Here is a 24,686-nt window from a genome sequence, read left to right as displayed (position 1 = left end):
CTGACCATCGGTAGGCGTGGCCGTGGTTTGCCGTTTCCGACCAACGGGAGCCGCAGGAAGCGGCGTGGGCTGCAGGGACATGCTGGTCACTGCTTCCCACAGCTCCCATTGGCTGGGAACGGCAAACCGTGGCCACTGGGAACTGCGGGTGGCCATGCCTGCCGACAGTCAGTGTAAACTGTCTTGTGGCCTGCCAGCAGATTATCCTGACAGACTGCGTGTGGTCCGCAGGTTGCCCACCACTGCTCCAGGGGTGCCCACCTTTATCCAGTTCCTAGGGCTCAAGGTGTACTCTTTGCAGGTTTTCAGGACCTTTTACCAGTGAAAGAGCCTTACACAGTAATATCCTTATCTTCTATTTATTAACAATCACCAAGCTAAATACACATGCTAAGCATGCAATGCTATGCTCACCAATCCTGATCATGTAGGCAGACTTTCCCTGTTAGCCAGGCAAGGCCAGTCTCATCTGGATTCTGGTTGCTGCATGTCAGTCTAGAGGTGAGTTCTTCTGCTGGTCTCCTTGGACCCCAGTTTATATAGTGAAACTTGAGTCCTGCTTAGCTATACCTTTAGCAATATTTTCGTAAAATGATTGGTTAACAGTTCTTTAACGAATCCTAACATACTGTAAAACAATCCTTTAACCAGTCATACCCCACCACCTTAATTGATTTATACCTAGCAAAATTATGTAACAGACAGAAACAATCGAAGAACCAGACCAAGATCATACAGACACATAATAGAGAAGTGGGGACCGTAAAGACCAAACAGTAAAGAAATGAGGATTTCACAATCACAAATATTGATAAGTGATTTCTTGCCAGACAGAATGCTATCAAACTAAATTTTCTTTAACCATCTTAAGATCAGCTTCTTTATCTGGTGATGGTGGTTGCTATTAGGACAGGGTCGCCTTCTTAACAGCCTGAGATTACATTGTTTTAATGTAATTTAGATGGAATGTGAAGATGCAACTTTCTGCTGCTTGGCTAATGGCTGCTGCTCTCCTAATATGGCTGCAGACAAAGGCCTTCGGCCATATAATATGGCTACAGGAAAAGCTCTTTTCCTTACAGCACACCGCCGACACAAGGAGTGTAGCGTGGATGTGTAAAACCAATTGAATTATTGTGGTGGCTGTAAGTCAACGTAACTTAAGTCCACTTAATTTTGTAGTGTACAGTTGCCCTTACTGTCACTTTTATAACTAAGTCTTGTAGAGGGCTGTAGACTAACATAAGGATTTAGGAAACGCCTTCTCTAGGTGTGTATTAAATTAGTACACATCTGAAATACCTATCAAGGTCTGAGCTGTGCTGCCAATGCAGACCTGCCTGTTGACTTGGGGGATCAGGACTCCAGAGAAAGAACTCCCTCACTAGTGTCTTTGTAAGATGTTAGACAACCTCTTTGGCAGCGCCATATCAGTTGTTGCCTCCAATACCTGGCCTGATTTGAATAGTTTGTTTTGAATTTGGCATTTCTACCACTAATTGTAGACTTGTTGGGTATGTAATGTTTGTCTTGTCTGCATATGGGTGCCCTTAAACTTTCTGATCTGAAAGCTTTATTGCTCTGCTCTCTCAAAACTGAGCTCTTTTGCATGGTCTCTTTTATTTAATTTGAATGAGTCCTAGAGATGGAAACAAGTACAGCAGGGAACCCTGGAAACTAGTTGCATTCAGATTCAGGCAGACTTTTGCGGGAGGAGGCAAGTAGGTTTGATGCATTCTTTGCTGCCTTTTTTCCCTTGCATGGCCAGCTAGCTTTCCAGAGGAACTACCCTAGCTGTAAGCCAGATTTTAAAATGTTTTGGTCATCAGAAATATGCAAGAGATAAGAGCTTTGGTTTGTTAGCTTGGCAATACAGAAAATACAATTGAAGGATATTCACATTGTATGAATTTAGAAAGTGAATTTGAAAGCAAATTACAAGTCTAATCTGTATCAATGTAGTTTTATAAAAATGTGAACTTCCACTCTTCAAACTTGAGTGAGGATTTGGGAAGGGGTTGATGCAGTGAACAGAACTGACTTTTTGGGCATGAAAGGCTTTTGATTGTGGATTCTGACAATTTAGGGGTGGGGAGAGACATATTGGGGTTGATCTTGGCTATCATTACATTTTTAGCCTTGAAAATGTAAACTAAGCAGATTGCCAGGGTTGAAAACTTCTCACTGATATTTTTGTTAAAGACCACAGGCTAACCGATCCCCCTTACCAGATGTACAGCACTGGCCTCTACTCTTTTGATTTCATGGGAGAACCCCAGACTTACTCCCTGCTATTGGGAGAGGTGGGAAGGGGCAGTGTAGCTCAGACTGCTGACAAGCTTGCCAGTGCTCTAGTGTTGTCATATGTCTGTTTGCAGATGACTTGTTCAGTGTAATGAACCAATCTGGGTACGAGGTTATTGTTTAACTGATTTGTCTAATTTCCTTTTTCCTTCCAGTTTCCCACAGTCAGATCACGCGTCTGTACAGTCGGTTCACCAGCCTGGACAAAGGAGAGAATGGGACTCTTAGGTAGGTACTTTCTACCATTCAGCTTGTGATAATTCAAGTTAGTTATGATGGTTAATGTAATAAGATTTTGTACACAGATCTTCCCACCTGATAAATCAGGAGTCGTCTTTCTACTGACCTAAAATGAACATCTTAAAATAAAGCAGTTTTTAAATTTATGTATTAAATGTGTATAAAGCAGTTAGATATTTGGAGAGCAGCAAACAATTACAATTAAAGCACAGTAAACCAGACAATGTTTTAAAATGCATATAAAAATCAGTGTCAACAAAAGTCAGACATCTTTTTAAAAAATTATACCAAATGGTAAGCTTGACAAGCCAGTCAATTGGCTGGTCAAATAATGTCAGATATTCTAGGAAGAATGCCCTGATGTTGATGATGGCCTACCTTTTGGATTGCATTATGGTACTGTTTGTTAGCAAGCCTACTTAAATGTCTTGATCACTTACTACATGCTGTTGGGGCGGGGGGGGGGAGAAGGTGAACTAATAGAAAGTTGAGCATCTTGGTTGTCTGGAATTTTCTCAAACATGTTATTTATTTGAATATCAAGCCTTTAGTGTACATGTGCTTTATAAACCACCTTTAAAAGGTGTCATTCCCTGCTCCTGAGAGTTTAAAATCTGATCTAAACTGACTAGACGCACAGAAATTAACTCAGAAGGAAGCTGAGGAGAGAAGAAGGGTTCAGTCACTAAACCTTTCCCAAAACCAAGAAAAGTGGCACAGCCATTAAAGCTCTTTCTTCTCAAATGCATCACAACTGTTAACTCTTCCACCCTCATAGTGATTTAATGCAGAGTTGTTTGCTTATGTAAATAAACACCCAGTTCTCCCCCTCAACAAATATCCCATTTATAATCCTCGTGCCCTACCTGTGTCCCCAGCCAAACATTGCTGATCATATTAAAAGTTCTGTGCTAGTGAGGGGAGTGGAGAGACCCCTCCCTTCCTGCTATTTTTCCTTCTGTTACTGCTTGAGTCAGTTTTTCTGAGTTAAATAACCCAGTTAAGAAAACTTGTAATTAGGCATAAATGTCTATCCATGGCTATGCATATTGGAGACTATAAAGTCTTACTTTTTTGTTACTCTTCTAATAAACTAGTAATTTAAAATATTTGACAGTACTGACCAGATTTGATCAATGTTTGACTCAGTCAGTTAACCAATTATTTTTTGACCAGTTAAATGCCCGACCCTACCAAAAGGCTTCTTCCTGCAAATCAATTTTCAGAGCCACTGCTTTGATTTCTCTCAAATACTTTAAGACCCATCTCTGCCCATGTTAATGGCCTAATGGCAGTGGGACAAGTAACCTGTTGTTCAGTCACTAATATATCTTGTTCACTTAACTTTTAAAAAAGCATGCCGATTAATATATGCAACCTTGTATTTGGTCACCCTTGTTATCCCTCTACCTTACCTTCCCTCTGCAGCTGTGTTCTACACTCAACTGAGTCTTGACCATTTTGATTATAAACTCTCTGCAGCAGGGGCTATTTTTGTTTAAATACCTAACGCAAATGGTGGGGGAGGGGGGAAAAGGTCCTCTAGGCTCTAGTGCAGGGGTCGGCAACGTTTGGCACGCAGCTTGCCAGGGTAAGCACCCTGGCGGGCCGGGCCAGTTTTATTTACCTGCTGACGCGACAGGTTCGGCCGATCGCGGCCCCCACTGGCCGCAGTTAGCCGTCCTGGGCTAATGGGGGCAGCGAAAAGCCGCAGCCAGCACATCGCTTGCCCGCACTGCTTCCCGCTGCCCCCATTGGCCTGGGACGGCAAACCGTGGCCAGTGGGGGCCGCGATCGGCCAAACCTGCCGTGTCAGCAGGTAAATAAAACTGGCCTGTCCCGCCAGGGTGCTTACCCTGGCGAGCAGCATGCCAAATGTTGCCGACCCCTGCTCTAATGTTTGTAAAACACTATGCACCCCTAATGATGCTATGCAGACTTTCTTTTTCCTACAGAAATTATTCACATTGCATCCCTGTGTAGCTAGAAGAGTTCATAAGTCAGTTGCAGTTTTCTGAAACTCCTTGTAAAACATTGTTGGGCTTAAAATATTGCTTCCCCAAAGCCTCAGCAAGCCTTTCCTTCAACACTAATATCTGCAGCACGAGGACCCACAAAACAGCAGCTTCCATAGTTGTATCTTCCACTTATTGTGAGTTTTGGAAATTTTCTGCCACTTACTCAATGCTCTTAGAGACAGATATGGGGGCAAGACATGCTAAACTTCTAACTAAAACACTTTGCTATTGGGCTGTCAAGCGAATAAAAAAATTAATTGCGATTAATCACACTGTTAAAAAATAGAATACCATTTAAATATTTTGGATATTTTCTACATTTTCAAATATATTGATTTCAGTTACAACACAGAATGCAACGTGTACAGTGCTCACTTTATATTTTTGATTACAAATATTTGCACGAAAAATAAAATAGTATTTTTCAATTCACTTAATACAAGTACTGTAGTGAAATCTCTTTATCATGAAAGGAACTTACATAGGTAGAATTATGTTAAAAAAAAAAAAAAAAAAACTCAAACAAAACAATCTAAAACTTTAGAGCCTACAAGTCCATTCAGTCCTATTTCTTGTTCAGCCAATTACTCAAACAAGTTTTTTTATGTTTGCAGATGATAATGCTGCCTGCTGCTTGTTCACAATGTCACCTAAAGTGAGAACAGGTGTTCACATGGCACAATTGTAGCTGGCATCGCAAGATATTTACATGTCAGATGTGCGAAACATTCATATGTCCCTTCATGCTTCAACCACCATTCCAAAGGACATGCGTCCATGCTGATGACTGGTTCTGCTCGATAACAGTTCAAAGCAGTGTGAACTGACATATGGTCATTTTCATCATCTGAGTCAGATGCCACCAGCAGAAGGTTGATTTTCTTTTTTGGTGGTTCGGGTTCTGTAGTTTCCGCATCAGAGTGTTGCTCTTTTAAGACTTCTGAAAGCATGCTCCACACCTCATCCCTCTCAGATTTTGGAAGGCACTTGAGATTCTTAAACCTTGGGTCGAATGCTGTAGCTATCTTTAGAAATCACCTATTGTACCTTCTTTGCGTTTTGTCAAATCTGCAATGAAAGTGTTTGTAAAATGAACAACATATGCTAAGTGATCTGAGAGTACTAGAACACGAAATATATGGCAGAATGTGGGTAAAATAGAGCCGGAGACGTGCACTTCTCCCCCCAAGGAGTTCAGTCACAAATTTAATTAATACATTATTTTTTAACAAGCGTCATCAGCATGAAAGCATGTCCTCTGGAATGGTGGCTGAAGCATGAAGGGACATATGAATCTTTCGCACATCTGACATGTAAATATCTTGCGATGCCAGCTACAATTGTGCCATGCAAATGCCTGTTCTCACTTTCTGGTGACATTTTAAAGAAGAAGTGGGCAGCATTATCTCCCATAAATGCAAACAAACTTGTTTGTTTTAGTGATTGAACAAGAAGTAGGACTGAGTGGACTTGTAGGCTCTAAAGTTTTGCATTGTTTTGTTTTTGAGTGCAGTTATGTAACAAAAAAAACCATGTAAGTTGCACTTTCACAATAGAGATTGCACTACAGTACTTGAATGAGGTGAATTGAAAAATACTGTTTTGTTTATCATTTTTTACAATGCAAATATTTGTAATAAAAAATATAAAGTGACCAGTGTGTACTTTGTATTCTGTTGTAATTTAAATCAATATATTTGAAAATGTAGAAAAACATCCAAAAATATTTAATAAATTTCAATTGGTATTCTGTTTAACAGTGCAATTTTAAAAATGCAATTAATTGCGATTAATTTGAGTTAATTGCATGAGTTAAATGTGATTGACAGCCCTACTTTGCTGCCATTCTTTTTCTTCTCTATAGAAGGTGCAAAAGACAGTTATAAAGTTTTCTTTTTGCCTGTTTACATTAAATTCAGGTCTTGTCTTGTATGAAATTCTGTGGAGAACTGATAGGTATAGCATCAGGTAAACCATGCAAGTGAGAACCTGATTGAGATACAATTTTTTTTTTTGTTCAGATTGCTTAAAGCTCTAACACCTGTGAACTTAATTGAGATCCTTCTAAATATTCATTGTCCCCAGGGCCCTCTAAGCTAAGAGGAGGCTATAAGTGGAAGATTTAACTATGGAAGCTGCTGTTTTGTGGGTCCCTCATGCTGCAGATATAAGTGTTGAAGAAAAACTTTCCTGACGCTTTGTGGAAACGTATTTTAAACCAAAATGTTTTAGAAGTGATTTCAGAAAGCTGCAACTGACTTACGAACTCTTCTAGCTACATAGCGTTGAAATGTGAATATACAGTCTGAGCCATGCAAGAAATCTCTCCGAAAAATACAAGACCAGACTTAACATTCCTGAGATTTCTAAGATTTAAACAACAACAAAAATGTCAAGCCTTATTATAAGGACCCATATTTTCTTTTGTAGGTCACCTCTAACTTTTATAAATACTTATCACAAAAGTTGTTCCATGATACCCTCTTTGCAGCTGCTTCTGTGACTAAAAGGATTGTTTGTATTGCTGCTGAGTCACAGGCTATTAATTGTCTTGGTGGTGCCTAGTTAACTTGATACTGTTTTGATCTGCAAATCATTCACTTGTAGTTCATTTGCACCTTTGAAATGTATTTTATATACTTTGCTCAGAAAAGAACAAACGAGAGTGGGAGCCTTGAATGTCTTTGCCAATGAAAAAATAAGACTAACACGACATTCTACCTTCTTATTCTAATAAGGATCATGACAACATCTTGCTTGGAGCTGAAATAATTCAAAACAGATTTAGCACTCATCTTTTCAGGACGCAAACCCCCAAAAGCTATGGTTTACTGTAAACCATATCTCTGAAGTTTAAGACAAAGGCTGAACTAGAGCTATTTGCAAGGATCCCACTTGGCTAATTCAACCGAGATCAATGAGTCAGTGATCTAGGTTATTCATTCTGAGACAGTGGTCCACTGAATGCAATCTATGGAGCTCTTCCTGGAGGTCTGCAAATCTGTTTGTCAAAAATTTTCACACCAATAGATATCCAACAGAGATATCTTACAGAGAAAAAGGCTGTGCACAGCTTCAACAGCCTAGTATTTTGTCCTCAGTCATGTTGTAATGGGAAGGCTGTTGAAGCTGTCATTTTCCATGGAGTGGACATATGATTGAAGCTAGACTCCTCTAAAATTAGCAACTTTTCACAGGCAAACTTTGAAAACAGGTTAACCTTTTGATGCAAGTTTTAGTGTTGCATTGGGCACAAACAGAACCAAACTCTTAGAAACTAATTTTTTCTAACAAAAAATGACTATCAGAATGAGAATTTTTCAGGAATGTTTTCATATGAGTTGAAAAGCCATTGATCCATAAGTTTGCCAGTTCTACTTCAAGCTAAACAGGGAAGTGTACTGTGTTGGGAAACCATTTCTAACCCCAGTTATTTTCATGTTAATCTTGAATACCTACACAAATGAACATAAACCTTTTTTACACTACCCAACAGTTTAAACATCAAAGTTAGCATGCGAAGGTGGTAGACATTTTGGGATCAATTCACACCTATTTTCTCTGTCGAGGCTTAAAATTAATCTATTTATACAAATATATTACTGCTAGTTGTGGCCCAGTCTGTAATAGTGTGTAGCTTAAGAGTAGAAGCTTTTGTGGAAAAGGGAGTTAATTTGCCTTTACTAGGGTGAATAATTACTAAACTACTCCTGCAGTGTCAAACTCCTGTCACATCTGTTGCCTAACTATTGATTTCAAAGGGTATGTACATGACTGTAGCAAACAGTTTAACTTCCAGTGCCAATAAGGTCTTGGAGTCTGAAGTAGGAAGCTCTGTGCTCAGAAAAATCATCCAGAACAAACAATGACACAGGTAGAATCTCCCACTTTCTAAATACATTTAGTCACAGAGTAGTGACTTCATGGATAATGGAATTGCACTCCCCTTCTGTTCCAGTGCTCAAAACGTGAGGCTCTGAAACACTTAATTTATAAGACAGATAAGTTCCCACTAAACCAGCAAGGGAAAAAATACACAATTCCAGGTCAGATTCACAAGCTGTGGGCTCTGTAGTACATCTAGGCAAACAATTGGTTTTGGGTTTTTTGATTAAGTGGCAGTTTTGAAAATTTTGAAGAGAAATTGGTTCAGATCAAACTGAATCTGTTGAATAAATTACTATTCTGAAAATTAGCACTGATGTGCAGCACACTTGCTCATGGTACAGAATAGAGTTGGTCAGTTCACCTATCAAATATTTTAAAGCACTATTAGAACAATAACAATAACAATGATTTTATGGTCTCCCGTAGGCTCGGTCTTAAATAATTATGCCTTATTACAGAAAACAAGTTAGTCAGCTAAGTTATTTTAACTTAGAAACGGGAGAAACACAATGAAGTCCTATAAAATGAGAGAATGGTACCATGATGCAATCAATAAAAGTAGTTACTGCCTTCATCGGGGTGTTGTTTCTGGGATATTTGTCAATATTTGATATGCACAAGTCCATGGGGCCAAATCTAATGCATTTGAGGGAGTTGGCTGATGTGATTGCAGAGCCTTTGACCATTATCTTTGAAAACTCATGGCAATCAGAGGTCCCGGATGACTGGAAAAAGGCAAATGTAGTGCCCATTTTTAACAATGGGAAGGAGAATCTGGGGAATTACAGCCTCACCTTAGTCCTTGGGGAAAATCATGGAGCAGGTCCTCAAGGAATCCATTTTGAAGCATTTGGAGGGGAGGAAGGTGATCAGGAATAGTCAACATGGATTCACCAAGGGCAAGTCATGCCTGACCAACCTGATTGCCGTCTATGATGAGAACTGGTCTGGGGATATGGGGAAAGTGGTGGACATGATATATCTGACTTTAGCAAAGCTTTTGATATTGTCTCCCACAGTATTCTTGCCAGCAAGTTAAAGTATGGATTGTATGAATGGACTAAAGGTGGCTAGAAAACTGGCTAGATTGTTGAGCTCAATGGGTAGTGATCAATGGCTCGATGTCTAGTTGGCAGCCAGTATCAAGCGGAGTGCCCCAGGGGTCTGTCCTAGGGCCATTTTTGTTCAACACCTTCATTAATGATCTGGATGATGGGTGGATTGCACCCTCACAAGTTTGCTGATGACACTAAACTCAGGGGAGAGGTAGATATATTAGAGGGTAGGGATAGGGTCCAGAGTGACCTGGACAAATTGGAGGATTGGGCCAAAAGAAATGAGGTTCAACAAGGACAAGTGCAGAGTCCTGCACTTAGTATGGAAGAATCCCATGCTACAGGGTGGGGACCGACTGGCTAAATGTCAGTTCTGCAGAAAAGGACCTGGGGATATGAGTCAACAGGGTGCCCTTGTTGCCAAGAAGGCTAACTGCATATTGGGCTGCATTAGTAGGAGCATTGCCAGCAGATTGAGGGAAGTAATTATTCCCCTCTACATGGCACTGGTGAGGTAACATCTGGAGTATTGCATCCAGTTTTGGCCCCCCCACTACAGAAAGGATGTGGGCAAATGGGAGAACATCCAGTAGAAGGCAATGAAAATGATTAGGGTGATGGGAACATGACATGACTTATGAGGAGAGGCTGAGGGAACTGGGCTTATTTTGTCCGCAAAAGAGAAGAGTGAGGGGGGGTTTGATAGCAGCCCTCAACTACCTGAAGGGGGGTTCCAAGGAGGATGGAGCAAGGCTGTTCTCAGTGGTGGCAGATGACAGAACAAGGAGCAATGGTCTCAAGTTGCAGCGGGGAAGGTCTAGGTTGGCTATTAAGAAAAATTATTTCACTAGGTGGGTGGTGAAGCACTGGAATGGGTTACTTAGGGAAGTGGTGGAATCTCCGTCCTTAGAGGTTTTTAAGGCCCGGCTTGACAAAACCCTGGCTGGGATGATTTAGTTGGGGTTGTTCCCGCTTTGAGCAGAGGGTTGGACTAGATGACCTCCCGAGGTCTCTTCCAACCCTAATCTTTTATGATTCTATGAAATTGGTTGGAATACTTGTGTCCGACATGACCTGTTTTACAAATGTACTGGGGGAAAGAAGGATTCTAGTTTTGTCTAAAATAAACAAATTTACTGTTTTTTTTTTTTTTTTTTTTTCATGCACTGATGCAAATACCACATCTAGAACATAAGTATAGCCATACTGGATGAGACCAATGATCCATCTAGCCTAGTATCCAGTCTTTTGATAATGGCCAGTGCCAGATGCTTCAGAGGAAATGAACAAGCAAGGCAATTATCGCGTGATTCTTCCTGCCCCAGGTCATGGGCTTGCATCCCTGGCCATCTTGGCTAATGGCCATTGGTAGACCTATCCTGCAGGAATTTATCTAATTTTTTTAATCCAGTTATACTTTTGGTCTTCAACACCCCCTGGCCATGAATTCTAGCTGACTGTGGTTGTGTGAAATCCTTTTTTGTTTATTTTAAACCTGCTGCCTATTAACTTAATTGGGTGACCCCTGGTTCTTGTGCTGTGAAGAGTAAATAACACTACTTATTCACTTTCTCCACACCATTCATGATTTTATAGACTTCTGTCATATCCCCTCTTAGTCATCTTTTTTTCCTAAGATGAACAGTCTGTTTTTTAATTTCTCATGTGGAAGCTGTTCCATACCCCTAGTTATTGAGAAAGGCAAACATCTTTTTTGAAATGGATTGACCAAAACTGCATGGAGTATTCAAGATATGGGTGTCATGGATTTGTACAGTGGCATTATGATATTCTGTCTTTATCATCTAACCCTTTCCTAATGGTTCCTAACATTGTTGGGGTTTTGGGGGTGCGGAGCTGCTGCTGCACATAGAGCAGATGTTTTTAGAGAACCATCCACAAATACTCCAAAATCTTTTTCTTCAGATGTAACAGCTAATTTAGACCACATCGCTTCAGATGCATAGTTGAGATGATTTTTTCCAATGTGCATTACTTTACATTTATCAATGCTGAATTTCATCTGCCATTTTCCTGCCTGGTCAGTCAGTTTTGTGAGCTCCCTTTAACTCTTCACAGTCCGCTTTGGATTTAACTCTCAAGCAATTTAGTATTGTCCACAGACTTTGCCACTTCACTATTTACCCCCTTTCCCCAGATCATTTGAATATGCTGAGCAGTACAGATTATTGGAGGACCCCACTCTTTACCTTGCTCCACTGACCAGTTTTTCCTACCTTTTAACCAGTTACTGATCCAAGAGAGAACCTTCCAATGTATCCCATGACTCCTTACTTTGCTTAAGAGCCTTTGGTGTGGGACCTTTCTGAAAGGCTTTCTGAAAGTTCAAGTACAGTATATAAACTGAATCACCTTTGCCCTCAAAGAATTCTAATAGATTGGTAAAGGGAAATCATACTTCACAAAAGCCATGTTGACTCTTCCCCAGTATATAATTTTCATCTATGTCTGATAATTCTGTTAGTTACTATAGGTTTCAATCAGTTTGCCTGGTACTGAATTAGGCCTACTGGCCTAAATTGGGGAGGGTGTGTGTGTGTTTTTTTTTTTTTTTTAATGGTGGTATCATAGCTACACATCTGTCATCTGGTACAGAGGCTGATTTAAGCAATAGATTACGTACCACAGTTAGTAGTTCTGCAATTTCATATTAAAGTTCCTTCAGAACTCTTGGATGAATACTATCTGGTCGTGGTGCCTTTACTCTTTATCAGTTTGTTCCAAAACCACCTCTATTGCAATCTGGGATAAATTTGAGGAACTATCACTTAAAAAGAATGGTTCAGGTGTGGGAATCTCCTCACAATCTCTGCAGTGACCTCAGATGCAAAGAATTCATTTAGCTTCTCCACAATGGACTTAAGTATCAGGGGGTAGCCGTGCTAGTCTGTATCTACAAAAACAACAACGAGTCTTGTGGCACCTTAAAGACTAACAGATTTATTTGGGCATAAGCTTTCATGGGTAAAAACCTCACTTGCATCCGAAGAAGTGAGGTTTTTACCCACGAAAGCTTATGCCCAAATAAATCTTAGTCTTTAAAATGCCACCAGACTCATTGTTGTTTTTCACAATGGACTTGTCTGAGTGTTTCCTTAGCATTTTGATTGTCCAGTGGCCCTTCTGATTGTTAAGCAGGAAGCCTGCTTATGTTAATTTTTGGGGTCTTTTGCTAGTTGTTCAGTCTTTTTTTGGCCTGCCTAATCATACTTGATTTGCCAGAGATTATGCTCCTTTTTTCTTGCTCAGTAGGATTTGACTTCAAATTTTAAAAAAATGTCCTTTTGTCTTTAACAACCTCTTACTTTGTTTAGCCATGGTTGCATTTTTTGACCCTCATACTGTGGTTTCTTTGTTTTAAATTTGGGGGTATACATAAAGTTGGAGCCTCTGTTACAGTATTTTTTAAAAAAGTTTCCATGCAGCTTGCAGACATTTTACTTCTGTGATTATTCCTTTTAGTTTCTGTTTAACTAGCCACCTCAATGTTATGTAGTTTCCCTGTTTGAAGTTAAATGCTACTGTGGTGGGTTTCTTTGGTATTTTCCCCTCTACAAGGATGTTAAATGTAATTACATTATGGTCACAATTACTGAGTGGTTCAGCTATAATCACCTCTTGGACCAAATCCTGAGTCACTTAGGACTAAGTCAAAAATTCCCTCTCCCTTTGTGGCTTCTAGGACTAGCTGCTCCAAGAAGCTCTCATTAATGGTGTGTACAATTTTTTTCTCTGTATCCAGTACTGAGGTGACATGTTCCCATTCAATATGGGAACCGCTAAAATCCCCCATTAGGCTACAAAAACAGAACCAGTAACACTGCTCTACAGCCAAAATGCTTCTGAAATAAATGTAGTTAAACTGTACTAATTCTGGGTCACTGAGAACGAAAATGATGCTTAAAATTGTTGATTGGCTCTAGTTTTCAAGATATGCTATTGCGTCAGTATATACAACCCTTGACTTGGGAATGGTGGGGGATAAGTGAGTTATAAAGGGAAGGGATCTCAATTTAAACCAGAAATGACTAAAATACATCTTTGACTGGATCTATGAATAAATCTATGACTGGGTTTGGACAGTACTTGCTTTTTAGGCAAAACAATGAATGATGCAATCTGAAGCTGGTATTGCGTCATACATTATATGAATTGCATCATGTTATTCCTAGAAGTCATGGATGATGCAATCATAACGAAGCTTACATCACTCTGCTGAACAAATTGCCCCTATATCTAGAAATCATACAGTCTTGTGCTCTTATTTGTCAGTGTTTGATTTTGCAAAGGGACACATTTCTGTTTAGCCAAAGTGAGCAGAGATGCGTCGTACTTGTGTGAACAGTGCAGATAACTTCTGCTATGTTTGTGGTGAAGTGACTTTTGCATCACAAAAGCACAGCATAACCACTATGGTTAAGAAAGGCTATCACCTTTATTTTGGCTGCAAAATTGGAGATCAGGACAAGAGGTGGGCCCCACACATATGCTGCAACACTTGTGCAACAAATCTTCGCCAGTGGTTGAACAGGAAAAGCCAACAGATCATACCAGCAATTGTTACTTCTGCATGGTGCCTCCAGTTGGGAAAGCTGTGTCAAAGAAGAAAAAGTGGACTGTGCATTATCCAAACATTCCATCAGCTATTCGCCCAGTACCCCATGGAGAAGGACTGCCGGTTCCTGATGCACCAGAATCATTCTCACTTGAGTCAGATGAGGAAGAGGATGAAACTTCTGGTCCTGAACCATCAATGTCACAGGACCCACATTTTCTCTCATCCTCCTTCTCTGAACCACACCTCATAACACAAGGTGAACTGAATGACCTTGTCAGGGATTTGGAACTACCCAAGAGTAAGGCAGAGCTGTCGGGCTCCAGACTACAGCAGTGGAATCTCCTGGCAGGTGATGTTAGGGTTTCCATGTTCCGTGACTGTTAAAAGGATCTTGTCCCATTCTTCTTCATGGAAGGTGATCTGGTAGCCTGCAACAACATCGATGGTGTGATGGCAGCCCTCAACATCGTTCACGATCCAGATGAGTGGAGACTGTTCATTGATTCATCGAAGACTAGTCTTAAAGCTGTTGTACTGCATAATGGCAATGTTTTGCCATCAATTCCAGTTGGTCAGGCAGCCCGTATGAAGGAAACCTATGACAATATGAAACAACTTTTGAGGTGCATAAACTATGACCAACATCAGTGGCAGCTTTGTGGCGATTTGAAGGTTGTTGCTCTCTTGCTTGGTCTGCAGACTGGATACACAAAGTACTGCTGTTTTCTCTGCGAATGGGATAGTCGTGCAAGAGATTCCCACTACATCAAGAAAGATTGGCCACTCTGACAGTCATTGGAGCCTCTGAGGAAAAGTGTTCAGCATCCACCACTTGTTGAATCAAGGAAGATTTTGTTACCATCCTTACACATCAAGCTGGGTCTGATGAAGAACTTTGTCAAGGCCATTGACAAAACACAAGCAGCTTTCAAGTACCTCCGTGGAAAATTTCCAAGGTTAAGTGCAGCTAAGATAAAGGAAGGTGTCTTTGTTGGTCCTCAGATTCGTGAACTTCTTCGAGAGGATGCATTTGACCATGCACTGCGTGGCAAGGAAAAGACAGCATGGAAAGCCTTCCAGTTAGTGGCAATAAATTTTCTCGGAAACAGCAAGGCAGACAACTACAGGTTGTTGGTGGAAAACCTCCTCAAGGCATACAAAAGCCTTGGTTGCAACGTCACTAAAAGATACATTTTTTGCACTCTCATCTAGATCTTTTTTTTTTTTTTTTTTTTTTTCCACCGAACTGCGGAGCAGTGAGCAACAAGCACGGCGAGCGATTTCACCAGGACATTGCAACAATGGAGAGATGCTATCAAGGCAAATGGAGCCCATCAATGCTTGCAGACTATTGCTGGACAGTGACAAGAGATGCTCCATTTAATGAATACAAGAGACAAGCCAAGAAGCACCGAGTAGACACTGAATAGGACTAAACTATATACATAATAGTGTTTTGCCTTTTTGTTTCATAATAAATTATATTTATATAACCCTTTTTTGATGATTTTTAAAGTGTTACATAAATAGGACAGGTGAAATATTATCATGTAAAGCAACCATAAACACATGAAAAGACCTAGGTTTACAATTTATGATTAAAACTCTATCTACACAATATACATAGACATAAAATGTAAAAACTTAAATATCTTAGAAACAGTAGCCAATCAGTTGTTTTAATTGTCATTTGAATTCAGCACATCAAAATACATAATAAATAGCACATTTTATCTCTAAAGCAGACGACTTCTCAAAAATTGTAGACCAGTGTAATCACCTTAAGCATTTCACCATCACCATCCTGGTCAGGTGGGCTGTAATATATTCCTACTGCTAGTCGCCTTATTCAAGCATGGAATTTCTATCTCTAGAGATTCTACAGTAGTGTCAGTCACTTAATTTTTTTTACTATATTTGACTCTATACTTGCTTTCGCATGTAGTGCCACTCCCCATCTCACCTGACTCATTTACCCATTTGATCTCCTTTGTATTTTTCTGCTTTGCTTTCTGTTTTTCATTTTCTCTCCCCATTATTCTTCTCCTAGTTCTCTTCCACTTCTGACATTTGTTTCCTAGCTCTCTGGCCTGGTCTGCACAGGGAAACTTCCCTCAAATTCTGTTTGTGTTTTTTAAACTGGCATAAAGCAAGCTTTAATCTCCTTGCCAGTTTTCTCCTCCCTTTATTTCACTTTTATATCTCTCCCCACTACTCCAGTAGTTCCTCCTGTTTCCCCTTTCCTCACTTTTGGGAACTGTCTTCCATTTATCTACCCCCACAACTGCTGTCACATTCTCTCTTCAGTTTTCCTCGGTGTGACGGGTTGGATCATAGAAACCCCCTTGGGAGCTGCCACCTGATGTGCCAAGACTACCTCTGCTCCTGTTTTCCCTGCCAGCTCAGGACTCCAGCACCCTGTCTTGCTGAGCTAGACACTCCCATCTGCTCCAACAAAGACCCATGGTCTGAATCACTTGCCCCAAAGCTGCAAGTTTACCTGAAAACAGCTCACAGAAGTGTGCTTGTCTTTAGCACTCAGATGCTCAACTCCCAATGGGGTCTAAACCCAGATAAATCCGTTTTACCCTGCATAAAGCTTATGCAGAGTAAACTCATAAATTGTTCGCCCTCTATAACACTGATAGAGAGAGATGCACAGTTTGCTCCCCCAGGTATTAATACATACTCTGAGTAAATTACTAAATAAAGTGATTTTATTAAATACAGACAGTAGGATTTAAGTGGTTCCAAGTAGTAACAGACAGAACAAAGTAAGTCACCAAGTAAAATAAAATGAAATGCGCAAATCTGTCTAATCAAACTAAATACAGATAAGTTCCTCACCAGTTCCAGAATGTTCCCTTTTACAAGCTAATCTCCTTTTAGCCTGGGTCCAGCAATCACTCACAACCCCTGTAGTTACTGTCCTTTGTTCCAGTTTCCTTCAAGTATCCTGGGGGGGGTGGAGAAGCTCCTTCTTTAGCCAGCTGAAGACAAAATGGAGGGGTCTCCCATGGGTTTAAATAGGCGCGCTCGCTCGCGCTCTCTCTCTCGCTCTCTCTCTCTCTCGTGGGTGGAGATCCCCTTCCTTCCTCCTATGCAAAGTCCAGCTCCAAGATGGAGTTCTGGAGTCACCTGGGCAAGTCACATGTCCCTGCATGACTCAGTCTTTACAGGCCGAAGCCATTGTCCACATGGTATCTTGCATGTCTCCAGGAAGACTTCTTATGTGGATTGGAGCATTCCAAGATGCATTGTTCTCCAAGTGTTTCCTGATCAGGTACTTAACCTGGCAAATTCCTTCCTAAAGAAGCTGACCAAATGCCTTCCAAAGCTTACTTTGAAACCAAGCAAGCATACAGCCCATATTCTTAACCTCAAGTAGAAAATGATATATATGTACAAATAGGATGAATAGATATAGTAGACCATAACCTTTACGGAGATATATTACATGGCACAGGCAGCACAAAACATATTCCAGTTATGTCATACATACATTTATAAGCACCCCCTCCCCATAAAGCCTTATGGGGTACACTGTCACACTCTGTTCTACACAGGGGTGCTCACTGTCTTGTCAGACATCAGGGAAACAGCACTCTGTATAACCACCTAGTCAAGGAAGACAGAACATAAGAGCAGTAGCCTGTGAAAGAATGAGTGGCCAGTAATGGCCCTTCAACTGCTTGGGACAAGGCAATGAGGTGGGTGTCTTTCCCCCATGTTGGGCTCTTGTGTTCCCTTCAGGAGACACATCCCACAGTTCAGAAATACATAGCCTATCTAAAAGCTACTAATTGTTTGCAGCAGAAACGCTTGTTTAGTACTGAAAAATGTCATGGATGCTCTTTATTATGCAGACTAACCAATTTGCAGTTAAAGATCATAGGCAAAGCAACCTTTAAGCAAGTTTTTAGTAGAAACAGGGTTCCTGGAAAGTCTCACTGGGAGAAGCCTGTTGCTATGGCACATGAACAAGGAAGAAATAGAACATCCAGTTTCCTGTAGGCTCCAGCCTTAGCCAGGTGAAGTAGGTCCCTAATGACTCTGAGGGGCCTTGGTGTATAAAAAGTACAACTTGCCTTTCTGCATTGTTATTTTTATGACTGTTGCTGCTATTCCAATTATAATCCCTACCCCATAATGTCCCCTTAATGTACAAAAATAGAAGTGGATTTGAAACCTAGGGGTTACTTGTAGTTAATTTTTAATCTCTTGCCATAAACCAGGCACAACATGAGGCTGAACTGTTGAATGTAAATTCTCTGAAGCTGAAATTTAACAAGCAAGGAATCTGATGTTATGTCAATGGAAAATTCTAGACAGGATGTGGGAGTAGTTGCTTTCAGTGGCTTGTACACATTGGTAGGGCCCTACCAAATTCTTGGCCATGAAAAATGCATCACGGACCGTGAAGTCTGGTCTTGTGTGTGCTTTTTACCCTATATTATACAGATTTCATGGGAGAGACAAGCTTTTCTCAAATTGGGGGTCCTGACCCAAAAGGGAGTTGCAAGGGGGTCACAATGTTATTTTAGGGGCGTTGCAGTATTGCCACTCTTACTACAACACTGTCTTCAGAGCTGGGTGGAGAGCAGCAGCAGTTGGCCAGGCACCCAGCTCTGAAGGCAGCACCACGGCCAGCAGCAGCGCAGAAGTAAGGGTAGCAGTACCGCAACCCCCCCAAAACAACCTTTTGACCCTCTTTCCCCCACAACTCCTTTTTGGGGTCAGGACCCCTACAATTACAACACCATGACATTTCAGATTTAAAGAGCTGAAATCATTAAATTTACAATTTTAAAATGACTGTGAAATTGACTAAAATGGACTGAATTTGGTAGGGCCCTACACGTTGAAATTGGAGCCAAAGCACTAGTTAAAATGGCTCTTACCCCAGTGTGGATGCTTCACTACATCTTTGTTTAAATCACTAATATGTTGTGTTCCTCATCTGTTTCAAATAGAACAGTATTGAGGGGTTTGGGTTACAACATGACTATTTTTGATGTATAGATGGTTCTTAATCATGTCTCTGAAGCATAACACAGGCATGGGCATGCATAGGTCAGTAGCATTGTTCGGAGATGGTCAAAAAACCTGGTCATTTCACCACTATAAGACCATAGTCTGTTTTAATCATGTTGTGACAAATATACTATAATTGGGACCGGTGTTCCCTCTAATTTTTTACATCCATGTGCGGAATGAATTTTATGTGCACAAGTATGGAGGTGCTGTGTGACCCATCACCTCCATATTGGTGCATGTAACAAAATACGTGGGGTGGGGCCGAGGGGTTTGGAGTGTGGGAGGGGGCAGAGGGTTGAGATGTGGGGGAGATGAGGGCTCTGGCTGGGGGTGCAGGTTCTGGGGTGGGGCTGTGAATGAGCAGTTTGGGATGCAGGAGGGCGCTCAGGTCTGGGGCAGAGGGTTGGAGTGTGGGCACTGGGGTAGGGCCAGGAATGTGGGGTTTGGGATGCAGGCTGCCCTGGGGCTGCAGTGGGGAGAGAGGACTTCACCCCAGTCCTCTGTTGCTGCAGCAGCTCCGGGCCAGGGGAGAGGTGCCTCTCCCCGGCTACAACAGCACTGGCAGGGCTGGGCTCCTTTCCCCGGCAGCTCCGGTAGCCTTGGCCCGGGGGGCTCCTCTCTCCTGCTGCAGCAGATCCGTGCTGGGGGAGAGGAATCTCTCCCTGCCGCAGCCCTGAGCCCCTGCTCGAGGCTTAATAGGTAGCTGCATGACCGCACAGCTTAGAGGGAACTTAAATTGGGATCCCAGCAATAATTACACTACAGCTGGGTCCTCAAGTATATCAGCAGGAGGAGAAATTTTAAAACTAGACTGGAAGAGCACTAGAGAACATTGTGGGGAGTTGTTCCCCACTGGCAATAGGTGAGATTAGACTCCATGGGTCTTTCTGTCTAATGTTTATAGTTCTGTGAAGTGGTAGCTCATAATTGCCTCCAGAATATCCTCATGTTCAGGTTCTTGCAGTACTAGGTTTGGTGCTTAGAGAAGCTTGAACTGACTGTCATCTGGTATTGCCACTTCATTTGCTTAAGACAGTTTTCAAAAGCAACTAATTCTTCGGTCCCCAACTTGAGACCTTTTTAGCTGAATTTCAGAAGGGCTAAGTGCCCAAAGCCCCTGTTGATTTCAAGTGGAATTGTCGGTGTTTAGTATTTCTGCAAATCTGGCACAAGGTCACAATTGGGCACCCAACAAGGAAGAGTTTGAAATTATTGCTGCTTGGCAGAAATGTGTTTACATTTTCAGCCAGCATTTTAGTAAATCTTGATCTCTACCACTAATGAATACCTTTCCAGCTACAGGCCTAAATGAATAAGGAAGTCTTGTACCAATTACTGACAGTTATACTGGTCAGACTTTTTGTTACAAACATAGCAATATAACTATAGAGGTGCTTTATTGTTGCTTATTTTGCATTCTTAATTTGAATAAGCTATACAAGTGCACTCTTTGATACTAATGTAACTTCATCCACCAGTGTAGTTTTTAAGCAGCACAGCTATTTAGTTTAGATGGGCGCCTATAGAAAATGGCTACTGTTCTAAAGTAGGGAAAACTTCCTGTTTGATACAGAAACAAGCTCAGCTTTAACTTCCACGGCATTATATAAATATCTTGCTCATACAACAAAGAGTCCAGACAGAAAGAAATTAAAATTTAAAACCTGAAAATTGATTAGTGGCTTTTGGGGATACCAAGGCTATGATACATCGCTCCAGATGAATTAATCTAAAGTTCCTTCCAACTCAAGTGACTTTGTTCCTAAACACAATTTACTTTAGTTGTTACTTGCTTTTCATTATGTTGCTTTCTTTTACTGTAGTTGCGTATTGCCCAATCATTCTAGAGGGATAACTAAAATTCTTTGGTAGAATTGCTTGCACAAATTGGTATTTGCTGTATCTGAGAAGTGGTATTAACTTGATAAATTAGCACTATTATAGGCGTGTAATGTAATACAAGCTCAGTACTAGTCTCCTTATCTTGGTGCCATTAATAAACTCTTAACAGCTATTGCACTATTATGGTTGGAAAGCAAACAGCAAAGTACTTTTCCGAAGAAGTAAAATCCAAACGGGTATGCTGTATTGTGGATCCTTTCATTAGACTTTACTCAGTCTTTGCAACTTTCTCTACAGCTAAGTTTATGAAGACTCTCATTCTTGCTTCCCTTAGCCGTGAAGACTTCCAACGGATTCCTGAGCTTGCCATCAACCCCCTGGGAGACCGGATTATCAATGCCTTTTTCCCAGAGGGGTAAGTTCCTATTGAATGCATTTCCAAATGGTCTACAAGTTTTATGACAAACATTGTGACGTTCTAATCAGAGGTACGTTTATGGCTAAAGCATGGGAGTAGGAATTGAATACCTAGATTCTATCTTCAGTCTTGCCATGGATTTGCTGTGAGACTTTGGGCAGTCACTTAACCTCTCTTGAATGGTTTTCCATCTGGTAATATGGGGACACTTGCTTACCTTACCAGGGTGTTATGATCCTTAATCAATACTCAGTTCTGGTTCACATGTCAACCTATTCTCCATTTCTGTTGTCATGCTGCTGAATGCCTCTGGTGAAAGTCCAGGAGCCTTGAAATGTGTTTACTTATGTTAAACAATCTGTTCCATCTTGTATTTAGCTGTGACAGAGTAGATTTCTCAGACCTAAAGAACAGCTATGTGTAAGCTTGAAAACTTCTCTCTCATTAACGGAAGTTAGTCCAAAGAAAGATATTTCCTCTCCCACTTTCTCTAATATCCTGGGACCAACATGGCAACAACAACCCTGCATAGAGGAGCCAATAGTGACTTATCAGCTACGAACTCACTTCTAGCACTAGTATCTCTTATCAAGCAGCTTTACTCCCTAATTGTCTGGTTCTCCACCTTTGGATTTTCTTTAAAGCATCTTACCCTCCTCCCAGAATCATAAACTTCAATGAAAAGTGACATTCAAGTGTAAGTTGCCTTATCCTGCACCCCAGTCTCCAGCTTGGCAGACTGTCAATCCATCAGCTATAAGGCCTCTTCTTTGTCCTCATTCTTCTTGCTGTCTTGACATAGTCAGTTGGACCCTCCTAGAGACACTTTCTCTGGGATTCAGACACTGCTCTTCTAAATTACTTCGGTGTCTGTCTGATCCTTCAGTATCTTCTTTGGGGGCTCCTCCTCTTTCCCTTTCTCTGTAGGGGTTTGTCCTTAGCCTTCTCTCAGTAGGTAATGTCAACCTGCTACATGGCTTCTGCTGCCACCTGAATACTGATTTTTCAAATCTGCATCTGACATCTTGGATACCATACCACCAGCTAAAACTTAACATGACTAAAACCAGACTCTTCTTTCTCTTCCCCTCAAACTGTTTTACATCTCCAAAATTATCCATTCCTATTGCCAGTACCAAGACCCTTGTCCAAGCCCTTGGATGTCTTTTGCCTTGACTTTTGTAATTTCCTTTGCGCTCACTGATGTTCTTCTCTCCCATACACACCCAGCTGATCTGTACAGAAATCTGCTGCAAAATCTTTCTTGCCTGTCACTCTGACTACACTCTGCACAGGTTGTAGTTGCTTCACTGGCTTCTCACCCTCCAGTTCAGTAAGCTTCTTGCCTTGAATGTCTAGCATAAACTGCATTTCATCTGTCTCCTAACCACTTCAATTTGTTCAGAGCATGTTTGCATCATTCTGTGTTCTCCTTTTTCCTACCAAGCTGTCTTATGCACCTGGAACTCCCTTTTTGGTCCAGTGTGTCAGATCTTCACCCTTCTCCCAGTTCCTCAGCATTGACCCACTAAGGAAAAAACAAGATTGGCTTATGCCTTTCTTCCTCTTTTGTTGGATAAAAAGGGCCTGAGAAGAGGTGGTCATAGGTAGTGTGGTTTCCTATGGTAAAAAGCTTTGGACAAAACTTTAATTTATTTTGGGGATCTGGAACTTCTGAGCTGCCCAACTTGAGGCACCTTAAAGGGGCACAATTTTCAGAGAGTGGGAGTTCACACTTCCTGAATTTAGAGCTCTTTTAAGGTGTCAAATTTGACACCCAAAGCTAGTAGTCATTTTTAAGAACCAGTGCCTGAGATTTTGAGATTCTACTTGCACGAACCTTTGTGTTCATTTCTAAATTTTGGTTCCACATTTTGTGCTTCATCTAAGAGACTTTAAAATGTTTTAGAAACCGTAAACCCCTTACAATGCTTCTGAGGTGAGTAAATATACCTATTTTATAGAAACTAAGTGACTTATCAAACCTCACCTTAAGAAATCTTGATTCTTTTTACTACATCACACCACATCTCCTCTCTACATTGTATCATGTATCTACCAGTAATTCTGCTACCGCTCTTGAAAACACTTGCTGTTCCTGGATGACCACAAGGAAATTTCTTGTGGTCACCCTCTACTGAAGGAGACCAAGAAGGCAAGGGGTTGCTGGATCTAAATAAAAACTCTATAGAACACTCAATTAACTTGCCCCTACAGAAATGTCATGAAGGGACTTGTTTGGTCACTGAAGCTTGTGTTCACATCTGCAATAGATAACATGTATTATGCTAAATTTTACACAATTGACCTGTTGTAATACCATGCAGAGAGGACCAGGTGAATTTCCGTGGATTCATGAGGACTTTGGCCCACTTCCGACCCATTGAAGATAATGAAAAAAGCAAAGACCAGAATGGACCAGAACCACTCAACAGCAGGAGTAACAAGCTGCACTGTAAGGAACTTCAGTCTACCTGGACAATTCCATTCCTTGGCCTCCTGCCTCTCTTTAGTCTTCCACCCTTATGTTTCCTGAGAGAGTGACCCTACACAAAGACACTGTCTGAACTGACATACTGCAGTACTTATTTTTAAACACAAACTGACTTAGTAAAACCTGTAAGTAGTAGATTGTAACAGAGGCTGCCATAGACCTTTCAGAAGCTACTGGGATATGTTGAAGCTCAGTAAAAGAGAGTTACTTACAGGGATTCTCATAGCTCACTGGAGACTTGATTATGCTGGACTAATTTCAGCTCTTTCCTAAATGTCTCATGATAGGATGCTGTGGTGTCAAAGCAGTTCTGAGAGATGCTCCCTGGAATGGGCCTTCCAGTTCCCTTCCTCATACCACTTGCTATTTCTCTAGTCCTTCATGTGATGTGGTATTGCCACTCAGCTTCACACCTCCATCCCACTCTCCCCTCATGATTGTTCCTTACTCTGCTTGAAGCATATGGTCAAAGTGTATATAGGAGTAATCCACTTTCCTAGATAGTCTGCACAGTCTTCTGATCCGCATTCTAGGCTCTGATTTGACCATATACTTCAGGCAAAGTGTAGGCCAGTCAGAGAAGTAACAGTGCAAAGAAGATTCCTTATGGAATTAAAGAATTAAATACATTTAGGAGGGATAGATAAACTCTCATGCTTCAGAGTTAGAAAGAAACTTCCCCTGCAAGCAGGCTATTTATAGAATTGTCCATTAGGGACGCTCTTGACTTCCTGTAAATCTAGTACTGACCACTGTCATGCTGGGTACTCAATTAGATGGACTACTGGTTTGATCTTGAAAGGTAATTTCT

The 24,686-nt window shown here is 41.1% G+C and overlaps 1 protein-coding gene across 1 annotated transcript in view; it reads left to right on the top strand.

The window, feature by feature from the left end:
- CHP1 (calcineurin like EF-hand protein 1) overlaps positions 1-24,686 on the top strand; it is a 38,709-nt gene that overhangs the window by 8,748 nt on the left and 5,275 nt on the right. The window contains exons 2-4 of the mRNA XM_005284694.5: positions 2,460-2,532; positions 21,298-21,378; positions 23,709-23,836. Coding sequence (XP_005284751.1) covers positions 2,460-2,532; positions 21,298-21,378; positions 23,709-23,836 — 282 coding nt within the window. The remainder of the gene's footprint in view (positions 1-2,459; positions 2,533-21,297; positions 21,379-23,708; positions 23,837-24,686) is intronic.

This window comes from Chrysemys picta, chromosome 4, assembly GCF_011386835.1.
Source record: "Chrysemys picta bellii isolate R12L10 chromosome 4, ASM1138683v2, whole genome shotgun sequence".
Classification (NCBI taxonomy): domain Eukaryota; kingdom Metazoa; phylum Chordata; order Testudines; family Emydidae; genus Chrysemys; species Chrysemys picta.
Note: the sequence above shows the minus strand (reverse complement) of the source record. Positions and strands in the feature narration are given on the sequence as shown.